This window comes from Nicotiana sylvestris, chromosome 9 (genome assembly GCF_000393655.2).
Source record: "Nicotiana sylvestris chromosome 9, ASM39365v2, whole genome shotgun sequence".
NCBI lineage: Eukaryota > Viridiplantae > Streptophyta > Magnoliopsida > Solanales > Solanaceae > Nicotiana > Nicotiana sylvestris.
In genome coordinates, this window is record NC_091065.1 from 158,842,593 (window position 1) to 158,857,388 (window position 14,796).

The 14,796-nt window shown below is 40.1% G+C and overlaps 1 protein-coding gene across 1 annotated transcript; it reads left to right on the forward strand.

Annotated features, from left to right (window-relative positions):
* The first annotated feature begins 11,892 nt into the window (after positions 1-11,892).
* On the forward strand, positions 11,893-12,840 carry LOC138878488 (uncharacterized). Its single transcript, XM_070158171.1, has one exon. It carries the CDS (start codon positions 11,893-11,895, stop codon positions 12,838-12,840), a length of 948 nt encoding a protein of 315 aa, XP_070014272.1.
* The last annotated feature ends 1,956 nt before the right edge of the window (positions 12,841-14,796 follow it).

Consider the following 14,796-nt stretch of genomic DNA (forward strand, 5'->3'; position numbering starts at 1 on the left):
TGGAATGAAGTGGTACAAGGTAAAGTGGAAGCAAAAAATAAGGCGTACCGGACGTTACTAGGGAGCATAACTGAGGGGGATAGGCGAGCACGCATGGAGAGGTATAAGGTAGCTAGGAAGGAAGCGAAGCTGGCGGTCACAGAGGCTAAGACTGCGGCTTATAGTCGTATGTACGAGAAACTCTAGAAAAAAAGAGGGGAGAAGAAGTTATTTAGGCTGGCCAAGCTGAGAGAGAGGAAAGCTCGAGATTCAGACCGAGTGAGATGCATCAAGGACGACGATGGTAGAGTATTGATGGAAGATTCCCAGATTAAGATGAGATGACAAACTTACTTTCAAAAACTTCTTAATGAAGTAGGAGATCAGGATATTGTTCTTGGTGAATTGGAGCATTCCGAGAGTCACAGCGACTCTAGGTACTGCAGGAACATCAATGTTGAGGACGTCGTGGGAGCTATGAGTAGGATGAGTCGGGTCAAGGCGACCGGACCTGACGAGATTCCGGTAGAATTTTGGAAGTGTGTGGGGAAAACAGGTTTGGAGTGGTTGACTAGGTTGTTGAATGTTGTTTTTAAGGCAAAGAGGATGCCTGATGAGTGGAGGTGGAGTACGGTGGTCCCATTGTATAAGAACAAAGGTGATATCCAGAGTTGTAACAATTATAGGGGTATCAAATTACTGAGTCATACTATGAAAGTATGGTAGAGGGTGGTTGAAGCAAGGTTGAGGATGACGGTGTCCGTTTTCGACAACTAATTTGGTTTCATGTCGGGTCGTTCTACCACTAAAGCTATACACCTTGTTAGGAGGTTGGTTGAACACTACAGAGATAGAAAGAAAGACTTGCATATGGTGTTTATTGACCTAAAAAAAGCGTATGACAAGGTTCCTAGAGAAGTTCTCTAGAGAAGCTTGAAGGCAAAAGGTGTGTCTGTTCCCTACATTTTGGCGATTAAGGACATGTATAATGGGGCAAAGACTCGGGTTACGACAGTAGGAGGCGACTCTGAGGATTTTTCGATTGTTATGGGGTTACACCAAGGTTCTGCGCTCAGTCCGTTCCTATTCGCCTTGGTGATGGACGCGTTGACACATCACAATCAAGGGCATGTGCCATGGTGCATGATATTCGCCGATGACATAGTTTTGATTGATGAGTCGCGAACTGGTGTTAATGAGAGGCTGGAGGTTTGGAGACAAGCTCTTGAATCTAAGGGTTTCAAACTTAGCAGGTCAAAGACGAAATACTTGGAGTGTAATTTCAGCGCTGAGCAGAGGGAAGTGGGCGTGGATGTGAGGCTTGAATCACAGGTCATCCCGAGTAGAGACAGCTTCAAGTACCTTGGGTCGGTTATCCAGGGGGGGAGATCGACGAGGATGTTACACACCGTATCGGGGGTAGGATGGATAAAATGGAGGTTAGCATCTGGAGTATTGTGTGACAAGAGAGTGCCACTGATACTCAAAGGTAGGTTCTATAAAGCGATGGTTAGGTCGGCCATGATGTATGGGGGTGAGTGTTGGCCGGTGATGAAGGTAGCAGAAATTAGGATGTTGAGGTGGATGTGTGGGCATAGTAGGATGGAGAAGATTAGGAATGATGTTATTCGGGAGAAGGTGTGTGTGGATCCCATTGATGACAATGCGGGAAGCAAGGCTCAGGTGGTTCGGGCACGTTCAGCGGAGAAGCCCAGATGCTCCGGTAAGGAGCTGCGAACGGCTGGTTGCAGAGGGCCTGAGAAGAGGTAGAGGGCGGCCTAAGAAGTATTGGGGGAGGTGATTAGATAGGATATGGCAATGCGTCATATTTCCGAGAACATGGCACTCGATAGGAACATGTGGAGGTCGAGTATTAGGGTTGTAGGTTAAGGGGTAGTTGAGTCTTGTCTTATGCCATAACTTTGTGAGACTAGTTTGGTAGGGACATTATTTTGCTTTTTCTTTGTATCATTCTTCTTGATTTCATGTTGTTCTTATTTTTCAGATATATATATATATATTCTTCCATATTATTTCTGTAGTGTTACTAATATTGTCTTTTTTGTCTTTTTGTCTTTTTGAGCCGAGGGTCTTTCAGAAACAGCCTCTCTACTCCTTCGGGGTAGGGATAAAGTCTGCGTACACACTACCTTCCCCAGACCCTACTAGTGAGATTTCACTGGGTTATTGTTGTTGTTGTATGAATAAAATAGGGAAATAAATTGGTTTAAAAATCTTTAAAAATTAAGGAAAAAATAATAAAACATTTGTACATACTTATATATGCATACATATGCTATTTTGAAAGTATTTTGCATATTAAAAATATATAGGAAAAAATTGGGTATCAACAAGGTGTATATAGGGTCTGGGTCGGGTTAATTGGGTATGAAATTGGGCTGGGGAGTGGGTTCAATTTGGGCTACAATTGAAAGCCAAATCTGGCTATAATAGCCATTTTCCACACTTAATTTATAATAAATAATAAATAGTTTTCTGAAAATAATTTTCTATAGCAAAATAATTTAAAATATGTAATTATCATTTTAAAAATATAGGGACCAATTTTATGCATATAAAATGTAACTATACTTTAAATGGGCTAATATTGCAATTATCTGCAATTTAGCTTGAAAAATACCAAATTCAATTATAAAAAATGTATAAAAATATATCAACCATATTTTAGCATAAGTATAGAGATAAATGAATAATTCATCATAAAAATAATTTGGAAAATAATTATTGGGGATTTTATGAATAAAAGGGATGAAAATAAATCAATTTAAATCTTTAAAATTATGGAAAAATTATAAAAAACTTGTGCATGCTTATAAATCTTATATATGCATATACATGCTATTTTGAAGGTATTCATGTATGTTTGAAAATATATAGGGAAAAATTGGGTATCAACAGCTTCCCTCTTTACCTTGGAAGGATGAAAGAGTTTTCGAGTAAAGAAATGATGGCCAATTTTGATCGGATGGGATGTTTGAAAGACAGAGGCCGAACTTCAGTTTTCGGGTTACCTACGTATCCCTGGTTTTACTGAAATCAGGCTAGGTGTAGTTCCGGATTCACCCGTGGAGTAGCCGATGAAATTATTGCAAGAACGGGCACGAGATGCAGAAGCGGCTACGGTGAGAGGTTAAGGCTCGGGACGGTTGGAGGGAACTAGAGCGAGATTGGTCCTGCTAGGATAGCGGTTGCTTACTAGTTACCTGCAGATAAAAGATGCTACAAACATGTATTTTGCGAAAATTTAAACATGATGCAAATTCCCTTCGGACCATGAAGGTTGTCTTCGGACGGTTAAAGATGATGTCCTTGGACCATGGCGTCCCGGGACATGAATTGTTTAGTGAGGGATTCGCATGGCATGAAATGGTGTTCTCGGGCCATGAAAATGGTGCCTCTGAACCATGACACCTTTGAATAATGATATGCAAGTTCGAGAGATCCTCAGGCCATGGCATGGTGTCTTCCGGCTATGAGAATATGCCTTTAGACTATGACACCTTCGGATAGATTGGCGATGTTTTAGCCCATGATATGCAATAATATGATGTAACAAGACAAGGCTTAGTCTTGCGAAATGGAGGGCAGAGCTATAGCCTGATTGAAAAGCAAGTAGATAGTAGTAGAAATAGAGCAATATCTATGCAAAGAGGGACAATGCTTAATCTCGTGCGAGTGGGGAGGAAAGGATTAGCCTTACGTAAATGAGGAGGCAAGGAATTAGACTCATGCAAGATTGGAGATAGAGCTTAGTCTCATGCAAAGAGAAGGCAGTGCTTAGCCTTATGCAAATATGGAGGTAGAGCTTAACCTCATGCAAAGAGAAGGCAGTTCTTAGACTTATGCAGATATGGAGGTAGATCTTAACCTCATGCATGATTCGGGACAGGGCTTAGTCCCATGCAGATGGAAGGCAATGCTTAGCCTTATACAAATATGGAGGTAGAGCTTTACCTTATGCAAGATTCGGGACAGGGCTTAGTCCCATGCAAATGGAAGGCAATGCTTAGCCATATACAGATATGGAGTCAGGTATTAGACTTATGCAAGTATGGAGTTAAGGATTAGACTCATGCAAATATAGAGTCAAGGATTAGACTCATGCAAATATGGAGTCAGAGATTAGACTCATACGAATATGGAGTCAGAGATTAGACTCATGCAAATATGGAGTCAGAGATTAGACTCATGCAAATATGGAGTCAAGGATTAGACTCATGCAAATATGGAGTCAAGGATTAGACTCATGCAAAGAGCGAATAGTAGATAAGGGTAGGGCATGTCTTAACTGGAGATATATTCAGTGTCTGATGGTCGGATGGATGGCTAATTTGCTTTGTGTATACAGGTTTCGCGAATGCTACCATTACATCAAATGTGCCTGCGTTCAAAGAAAAATCGTAAGTTTTATTAGGGGAGGTTAGTTCTTGCTTCGTCTGTCGTCCTTGCTCTGCTCTGCTCCGCTTTGGAAGACCCCTTCGAGTTCCCCTAGGTAGCACCTGATTGTCATGGAAATAGGATTTTAAAAAAATATGCAATCATTGATAAAACAGAATTGTTTTGGAAGCGTATTGATATATCAAGTAATTTTTGATGAGCTAGCCACCGTGACACATTCCAAAGACATTGCAGCTCTCTTATGTTGGAATTTTGAGGGTCCTCCTCAAAATTCTACCCTAGTTTGGTAGATGATTTTTAACTATTTGCGGATGACGGACCCTGGTGAATCTTCTTCGAAATTTTGAGAATCCTTCTCAAAATTCTGCCCCAGTTCTTGACTGATTACTGACTTCCTGGCATGTGATGGCGTTGGCCGGATTTGCTCTTTTGAGGACCCTCATCAAAGTTCTGCCCCAGTTTCTGATTTTGGGGATTATGAACATTTTATTATGATATGACCAAACCCATAAGGCTACCTACGTATCCCCTCTTAAACAGGAATCAGGTCAAGCATAGTTCAATTACATTAGAAAAGAAATGTGGTATAGTCTAGGTATAGTATCTCTTGACTGCGTCTGAATTGATTGGTTTTGGCTAGATCTCTCCATCCATTTCTGGAAGTATGAGTTCTCCTCCTGTCAGGACCCTGTGAAGCATGTACGGACCTTGCCAGTTGGGAGAGAATTTCCCTTTGGCTTCATCTTGATGCAGGAAGATTTAATTCAGTACCAGCTGCCCTGGTGCAAACTGTCTTGGTTTGACTCTTTTTGAAAGCTCTAGACATCCTATTCTAATAGAGTTGGTCATGGCATACTGTGTTAATCCTCTTTCCATCGATAAGGGCCAATTGTTTATAGCGACTTCTTATCCATTCTGCATCGCTGAGTTCAGCTTCTTATATGACTCTTAAAGAAGGAATCTCCACCTTAAGTGGAATGACAGCCTCGGTACCATAAACCAACATGTAGGGGGTTACCCCGGTTGACGTGCGAGCTGTGGTGTGGTACCCTAACAGAGCAAAGGGTAACTTCTCATTCCCCTTCTTGTGATTCTCTACCATTTTTCTTAGTATCTTCTTAATATTTTTGTTGGGTGCTTCTACAGCTCCATTCATCTGAGGTCTGTAGGCGGTGGAATTCTTGTGCTTGGTTTTGAAAGTTTCACATATAGTTTTCATCAGATCACTATTGAGGTTGGCGTCATTGTCAGTAATAATGGACTCAGGAACTCCGAATCGGCAGACAATTGTTGACCCCCAATTTTTCCCTATATATTTTTAACATGCATAATACTTTCAAAATAGTATGTATATGCATATATAAGTAAGTCCCAATGTTTCAATAGTTTTTCTCTTAAATTTTAAGATTTTTTAAATCAATTTATTGCCTTATTTTAGCAAGACAAGCCCAATAATTAGTCCCAAAATTGTCATTTTGGCAATTAACTTATTATATTCTCATATTTATACTAAATATAGCTAACATAATTTTTACATATTTTTACAAATTTATTTAGTATTTTTTAAGCTAAATTGCCTATAATTGCAATATTAGCCTATTTCATGATTTAATTGTGTTTACAATTATAAAATGGACTCCAGTATATTTATTATTCATAATTATATATTATTAATCATTTTAGTACATTTAATGTATTCCTAAAAATTATTTTATTATTATTTATAAATTAAACAAGGAAAAAGTGGCTATTTAAATGTTAGCCCATATGCATTTCAATTTTGGCCTGATTTGGCACCCAATTAAACCCAATCCTAAAACACAATTACCCTGACCCAAATCCTAGTCTACTCGTCCCACGACCCTTTTAAAATGACCCGCTCGGATCCCCATTCAATCTAAGCCATTGATCAAAATGATCAACGACCACCCTTTAATCTTTCCTTTTTAATTCCCATAACCCCCCCAAACCCTAACCATTTCTCACCATTAGCCGCCTTTGAATCCCCCCTTCTCCCAATTGTCTCTCAGAAACTCTAGCTGCCTCCCTCCACTTCCATACTAAAATCGCCTGAATCGATGGCTTCTAAAGCCATTAAAAGCCTGTATCTGCCTCCTACGACTCCTACCTGCTTGATTATTATGTTTTCAAGACCAGACCCTGAGGAAGTTTGGTCCAGACCTTGGTCTATTTCGGTGCTTCGCTGTCTCCGATCATCTCCGACCTTGCTCCGGCCAGCCATGGCTGCTCAAGCCTGATCTTGACTTCTCCTGCCAAGATCAATTACTTTCCAAGCCTTTCTCACTATCTAGGGTTCTTCTGAAACCCTAATCTACGAGGTTCTTCCGATTATTTTAGACCCGTTGTAGATCTGTGTTTACTTTGAGCTTCTAAACGTTTTCTCAAAGTTTCTTTCAAAACATTGGTTTTAGAACCTTCGTCTTTTCTGACTTAGGGTTTTTTGTTACTTTATTTCGAATCTCTTCTGATTTTTTTAAAAAAAAAACATGTCTACTATGTTTCTTATGTTGTTCTTATTCTACTGTGTTTCTTTATGTTGTTCCTCTACTAGAATATGCATGTTAAAAGCCTTAGTTCCTTTTTGAGATTTCTAAACTTATTTCGTTAGTATTTCTGCCTGATTTGCTTGTTCTCATCTCTATACTTGATTGACGAAGAAAACCCTAGATTTGGGGATTCATTCGAGTTTTGAGACTACTCGCTATGTGATTTGCTTGTTCTTCATCTTTGAACTTGTTTGGCTTCAAAACCCTAATTTTTTTGAACCTATCCGAGTTTCTGAAAGATGTTTCATCTACTGCTCGATTGAATTTCTGAATCTTTATTTCTTTATATCATTCTAATTCCTACTAAAACTCTATAAGGTATTTTACTTGACCCTTTGGTATGCTATTCGATACTCTCTCTTCTCTGTTACTGAGTATCTGGAATCGACCTATGTGACTACCTGTGTTTGCTACTATATGGTGTTTCTCTTTGTCCTAAATTCAGCCTTGCCTGCTTAATACTCATATACTCTTTTATATGCTAAGTTTCCCTCTAAAATGGCCTTCAATTTGGGACTGATTTCAGACCTCTTTGTGTGAGTCTGATTGGTTCTTTCCTTGTTTTACTGATTTCCCTGATTCTTGGGTTGATTCGAGAACTTTCCCTTAACCTTTCGATTCTCCTATTCTGACTTGGTTTATTTATAACTTCGAATCCCTGACTCCTTGATTTACTATATGCTGATTGATTTATTGTGTTTCTTACCTAATTTGGTTAATTGTGTATTTCAAAGATTGTTCATTAATTCTTCCCTTAATTGAACTCCTATGTATTTACCCCCAATTGCCTACTTTGCACAAGATGTTTACTTGATTTCCTTTCTTAAATAATTTCTGTCCATTACCGTTTGGTTTTAACTCCTTGATTAAAGAAGGTCTTTGATACTGATTGATTTTTAATTGATACATAGTCCCATAATTATTTTTTTGCCTTATTTTTTGCCTGTTTTCACACTATAAATACCTGGCTTTTGCATTGACACAAAACAAACAACCCCTCACTCATAGTTTTCTTTTGAAACTACACTTACACGCAATAGTATTCTCTCTTATTTGCTTGCATTATGGCCTGTTTACAAGACCTACTGCCTTTCTTTGTTGCGTTTCTTTGAAATAGGTATGTTCTGATTTAAGTTTCAGTACCACAACAAATGTGTTTATTCATGCTTTTTGTATCTCTGACTACTTACTATTTCTGTATAGTTCAGCATTACTGATTTCTTTTCCTGCCTGTTCTGTTATGAATCCTTATTCCTCCACCCCTTGTGTGTTTAAGCTATGGTTTGGAGCATGGCGATGTGTAAATTGTTGCCATGAATCAAACCTGATCCCTTGGGATCCTAGCCTCCATTAATGTGTGTTTTGATAAGCTTATGGCATGCTAGAATCCTCTCTTGGTGAGCATGCCTAAAGCCTGCCCTTGCCTAAGCAATAGGCTCTTTACAACCTCCCCATTCCCATATACCCCTATATGTACTTATTTGTAGTTGTTTTCCTTCCCCTTTCCCTCTCTCAGAATTCAGTTTCTGCACTTGCACTCTCTCGTAGTCTTTAAGTTCTGCTCCCCTCTTGTAAGCCTTGCCTTGGGACCTTGAGTTCCTTTGAACTTGGACACTTGAGGGCTGGTCTTTCCACACCGCACCTGTCCAAATCCGGTAATACATTTGGGTGTAAACACTGCCCGAAGTTCATTTCAGACTCTCAGGAAACTTTTACACACTCAAATAGGAGAAAGGCTTTGGATCATGATTTCATGGAGTTGGTTTACATCATATTTCAGACATGAAGTCTTAATCTGGCTCTCTTTGTTGTACTTTTATTTTTTTCTGATGTATTTTTTACTTTATTATGGGCTGTAAAAAATTTGTAATAAACTCTTGGGGATTGTTAGAAAAAACAAGGGCGGGTAATTATGTATGCAAAAGGGTAGATACCATGTCTATAGAAATTCTGAATTTTACATTCGCATATAGATACCATGTTTTTAGAAATTCTGAATTCTGCATTCGCATATAGATACCATGTTTATAGGTTTTCGAATTATGCACATTCAAATACATATAGCAAGCATGTCTATAGGGAATTCTGAATGCCCATTTTCATACAGAAATCATGATCATATGTCTGCTACTCTAGTCTAGAAATCATGCATATAGGTCCTTCTAAATCCTGTATATTCATTATCATCTAGAAATTGTGTCTATAAGTATTTGGGAATCTGAATTCTGCATATGCATATAGAAAATATGCCTATAGGGCCTTTTAAATCTTGAGTATTCAGTTTCCATCTAGAAATCATGCTCATAAGACCTAAGCATTCAATTGCATCTAGATACTATGTCTTAAACCAAATTCAGCACCTAGATATCATGCTTTTGCATTTTTACCATACAAGGACTAAAATCAATTACACATAGAGAGCATGTCAATAGGAGATATTAATCTAATCAGTAATAACGAGTATCATGTACTTAGTTTATTTTCTAGACCTTACTATTTCATGGCTTTCCTGAATTCAATAGATACCATGCCTATAGGATCCTTATCCGACACTTAGGCAAGCCTTAGGATAAAAGTTATAAACATCTGTTCTATTAACTGCAACCAGCAAGCAGGCCTGATTCGGGCTTCTTATCTGAAATATGTAATAAATCAGTCTGCCTCAACCTCTAAGTTTTTTCACATTCAGTATTTAATCACACCCTAAACAGTACGTGCAAGACATGCTAAACTACGTGCTTCTTTGACTAAAGGAGGTATTTCTAAGCCCTTTTTGCCTGATATGTGCTTTCCCCAATTTGTTATACATGTTCTTGCATGTCTCCTTAGAATTTTGCCTTTGAAACTACAAATAAGCCGATATCCCCTCCCTTTAGGATTAGTAGTCCTAAATGCCTCCGAGACTGATAGGATTGGGGTGGGTAATAGCATGCAATGAGTAACGATACCATTCCGTGCTTTAATACCTTAACAGGGTGGGAAGGGTAAATATGGATATGATGTCTATTGAGGAGTGATTACCAAGCATTGTGTGGGGTGATCCATATTAGTAATAAACCTAGGACCCCCTTTCCTTTATTTCTTATCTCTTTTAAAGAATTTCAAAATCTTTTTAAAACAAATCAACTTTCTTTTAGTTCTTTCCATCTTTATTTGTTTGTAAACCCTTATGTGAAAATCCCCTCTTATTTGAAGCTTTATTTGTTTACGTGTTATTTGCACCTAAGTTCACAACAATAGTCTTGCTGGGAACCACACTAGTGGATCGTGAGGGGTGCCTAACACCTTCCCCTTGGGATAATTTCAAGCTCTTACCCTATCTATGGTTACTCAAATCAAACTCTCTTGGTGTCCTAATGCACCCTAATCATTAGGTGACGACTCTTCAAATTCAAACTCAATTCCCAAAAGGGAATGAGTTATCCTCCCAAATGTCATAAACCCAATTTTGCAAGAAAAGGGCGCAAGACAGCGTGGCGACTCTGCTGAGGATCTTTTAGGCTTTTACCAGTTCAGACTATTATTGTGGCTTGACATTTTCTTTATATGCCTTTATTTTTTTAATACCTTTAAGCATTCTATTTCCTTTTTCAACTACAAAACTGACTTGTCTTTTTGTTTCTTTCCTTTATTTCTTTTACTGCTTTCCTTTACGGCTTTCCTTTATTACTGCTTTAAATTATGGAACTGTTGTATTTACTGCTTTCTTAAACGTGCAAATATGTGACAACGTGCTTTTAATTATTGCATAATCATGCTCAACATCGTATTCCACTCGTGCCAAACAAATACCATAGCAACGCTTATAATGAGTGATTGCGCTCTTCCGATATTATCACCCCCTAAATCCGAAAAAAACATATTTGTGGTAAAACCAGTCGATCAACGGTGTAGTCGACGGTTCCGTGCCTTTCCCCCTTGTGTTGTCTGCTCAAGGGTTCCAGTCTAAAACCCCATAGAAACCTTACTCTGTTTAACTGTGCATGCATCGTGGTCAAACCTAGCCAGGTCAATTATGTTGTCCACATAATGATCATTTAAGATAGCATTGTCCAAAGTCCACTGGGTTTCCCTAAAACCCAAGCGGACATTATCCCGTTCTGTGCATTTATTTGGAGAACTAGATGTGTTTATGCTAATTGTTGATATTAAATAGTCGAGTCTGGTGGGAGCAAGGGCCTAACCCTTTTGTTTTGCAAAAATGAGGCGCGAGGTCCCCAATTTTGGTATGATTAGCATGCCCCCCACTCTTGCTAGACTGGTGGAGGAGTCTTCCATCAAATGACCAAATCAATGAGTAGAAAGAGAGGGCCGCCAAAGCTAGCGAAAAGTTGGAATATCTAGAGTACAGTCTGCTGGAATTGGAAGGGAAAGTGAGGAAGAGAATCATCGACTGCCAGAACACCGAGGGAAACGAAGGAGAACACCTCGCAAAGGCATTTTTACTGGTGAACCTACGTAAACTGGAGGATTTGATCAATGAGAGCATTCAACTTGAGGAAGGTCCTTCTGGGACTAATAGATAGGAGTTTTTCTTTTTCTTTAAGAAATGTAATAAGGCCAACGACCACTAGTGATATTTTATTTCCTGTTATTTAGTGTCGATTTGGGATTCGTCTACTTTTTATCAATAAAATGAGGCATTTAACATTGTAAGTTCTCCAAATCAATTTGTCTCTAGGCCTACCTCGGGCACAAAGAGGTTCCCAAATAGGACACGATTTACATTCTTGCAGTACGTGTTTAAATATCGCAACATTTTCTTATAATCCTCACTGATTTGTTACCTTTTTGTTTTTACTTTTTGTTTATTCCCCTCCCCAAAGGTTAGTTTGTGCACTCTAGCAATATCATCTTATTCCATGAGTTTCAGGGGGCCTCCACCCACTCATCCTCTTAGTCCTGTCAAAACAAGAACAAAGGGAAGATGGAAGATTTGAACAATGCCAGAAAGGAGAACTCAACTGAATTGGTAGAGGCCACTCATGGTCATGGTACTCAAGTTTCCAAAGAAAATGCATCCCAACTTGAACAAAGAATGTTGAAATTCCAAGAAGAGCTTGATCAGGTTCGGAATCTGGCAAATCTGTCATTTTCCCTCACCAATCCGGATGTTAATTTCCCAAATGCTCAAAACCTTACACCTCCACACAATATCCCAAAGCCACAAAACCATCCCGCTCCTCATCACCACTGCAACACCTGCCATACTTCAAACAATACTCCGCTGCTCATCCTAGAACCCCAAAACTCCACAAATGACCACTTTCACACCCATCATAACACCCCCATCTACGTGGAGACCATGCCACACTCCACCCAACCCATCTCAAGCGCCCCCGAGTCTAATGATAGATACTTGCTCATCAGGAGTCTGGCTGAAGAACTTAAGAAATTGACTAGCTTGATTCAAGGCGTCAAAGAAAGCAAAAGAATTGAGGGGTTGAACTATGAAGATCTCTGCATACAACCCGATGTTGAACTACCCGAGGGGTACAAACCTCCGAAGTTTGAAATATTTGATGGTACAGGAGATCCAAGGATCCATCTGAGAACGTACTGTGACAAGCTGGTTGGAGTAGGGAAATACAAGAGAATCTGCATAAAGCTTTTCATGAGAAGCTTGAAAGGAGATGTTTTATCCTGGTACATCCGCCAGGATCCAAAGAAAGGGTCAAGCTGGGTAAGCATGGCGTCCGACTTTATGGATAGGTTCAGGTTCAACACGGAGAATGCGCCATATGTGTTCTATATTCAGAATCTAAAGAAGAAGCCCGCAGAAACATTTTACAAGTATGCTACTCGCTGGAGGTCCGAAGCTGGTAAGGTCAAGCCTGCCTTAAAAGAGGAACAAATGAACAAATTCTTTGTTTGAGCCTAGGACCCACAGTATTATGAACGATTGATGATGATCGAGAGCCACAAATTTTCCGACATTATCAAGTTGGGTGAAAGGAATGAAGAGGGCATCAAAATCGGTATGGTTATAAACTTTGAGGCCCTGCAAACCACAAATAGGGCCTTACAGTCCGGTGGTGTATACAAGAAAAGTGACGTAGGAGCTGTAATGGTGGCACAGAGAACCAAATCCCCCATGAAATACCAAACCTACCCAATACCTCCACCCTCCTATAAAACTCCACCACCCACTTATCAGTCACCCCCACCTCCCACATATCAGCCTACTTCACCCAGATATTCCCAACTCGCACATGTTTACCAAGCCTACAATACTCAACAACCCCGCTATCAATCACCTCCTGCACGCCAAAACTTCCCTAGACCTCGACCAAATTTCGATCGTAGACCTCCTAAACAATATACAGCCATTATTGAACCTATTGACCAATTGTACGAAAGACTCAAAGTTGCTTGTTATGTCACCCCTATCCCTACTGCAACTCCTGAGAACCCTTCTCAGTGGGTTAACCCAAACAAATCCTATGCATACCATTCCGGCACGAGGGGACACACCATCGACGAATGTCGTTCTCTGAAAGACATGATCCAGGCTTTGATTGACAACAAGATTATTGTGGCAAAGGAGCCCGCTCCGAATGTCCGCAATAACCCTCTGTCTGACCATAAGGGTGGAGACATTCACATGATTGAAATAGAGTATGATTGGGATCCCGAGGGATCAATCGGGTTGATTGCAGAATGTGATGACCCAAAGAAGCCAATAGTTACTCTTAATCCAATCATCGTCCAGATTTAGCCATCTGGGGACGCTGAAGTAAACATGTCCGTGCCACTTGAGTTTGAAACAACATCATCTGCAAAGACACAAGTGGCAATTGAGGTCGAATTCATGTCTCAACGAATGCACCTATACCATTTGAAGTTGCAGTTTTATCACCCAAGAGACCTACTCCGTTCAGGGTGAAGATAGCCACGACGATCCCAGTGGCAGTGTCATCCATGAAACCATTCCATACAAAAGCTATAACCTAGGACTATACAGCCAAAGGCAAGGAGGAAAGGCAAAGTTAGGTTCGAGAAAACTGTTGCCGCATAGGGTATGACAATAACTGGCAGAGTTTATACCCCCGAACACTTAGCTGAGTCAAACAAGCAGGCCTCCAATCGGTCACCCATTATTGAGACAGGTCCAGGCGACCTTTACAGGCCAAGGAATACTCATTCATCGACAAGTTGAACAACACATCGGCGCAGATCTCCATACTTGCTTTGCTACAAACTTCTGAGGCACACAAAAATGCTCTATTGAGAGTGCTGAATGAAGCATACGTGCCAAGCAACATCATTGGCGGAGAAATGTCTAACATGGTAGGACAGGTATTGGAGAGTCACAAGATCACTTTTCATGAGGATGAGCTGCCACCTGAAGGGTTGGGACACAACAAAACACTACACATCACTATGCAATACGAGGACTACGTCATCACCAGGATCCTGATCGACGGGGGTTCCAGTCTCAACATTATTCCATTGGTAACACTCAAGAAGTTGGGTAGGGGACTGCATGAGATAAAGGATGGAGCCATCAATGTGAAAGCTTTCGACGGTTCCCAAAGGTCCACCATTGGGAAGATTAGTCTGTGTTTGCAAATGGGGCCTACTTGGTTCGACGTTGATTTCCAAGTGATAGGCATGCCAACATCTTAGAATTTACTATTAGGACGACCATGGATTCATGCTGCAGGGGCTGTAGCTTCAACACTGCATCAGGCGGTAAAGTTTGAATGGAATCACCAGAAAGTGATCATTCACGACGACGATAACAATCCTATATACAATTGCCGGACCATTCCATCAATCGAAGGGAGAAAGAAGATGGGAGTAGAGACTTACCATCACATCAAACGGG

Bases quoted from the DNA above. Each gene is read 5' to 3' on its own strand.
- LOC138878488 (XM_070158171.1), top strand. From the start codon at position 11,893: ATGGAAGATTTGAACAATGCCAGAAAGGAGAACTCAACTGAATTGGTA.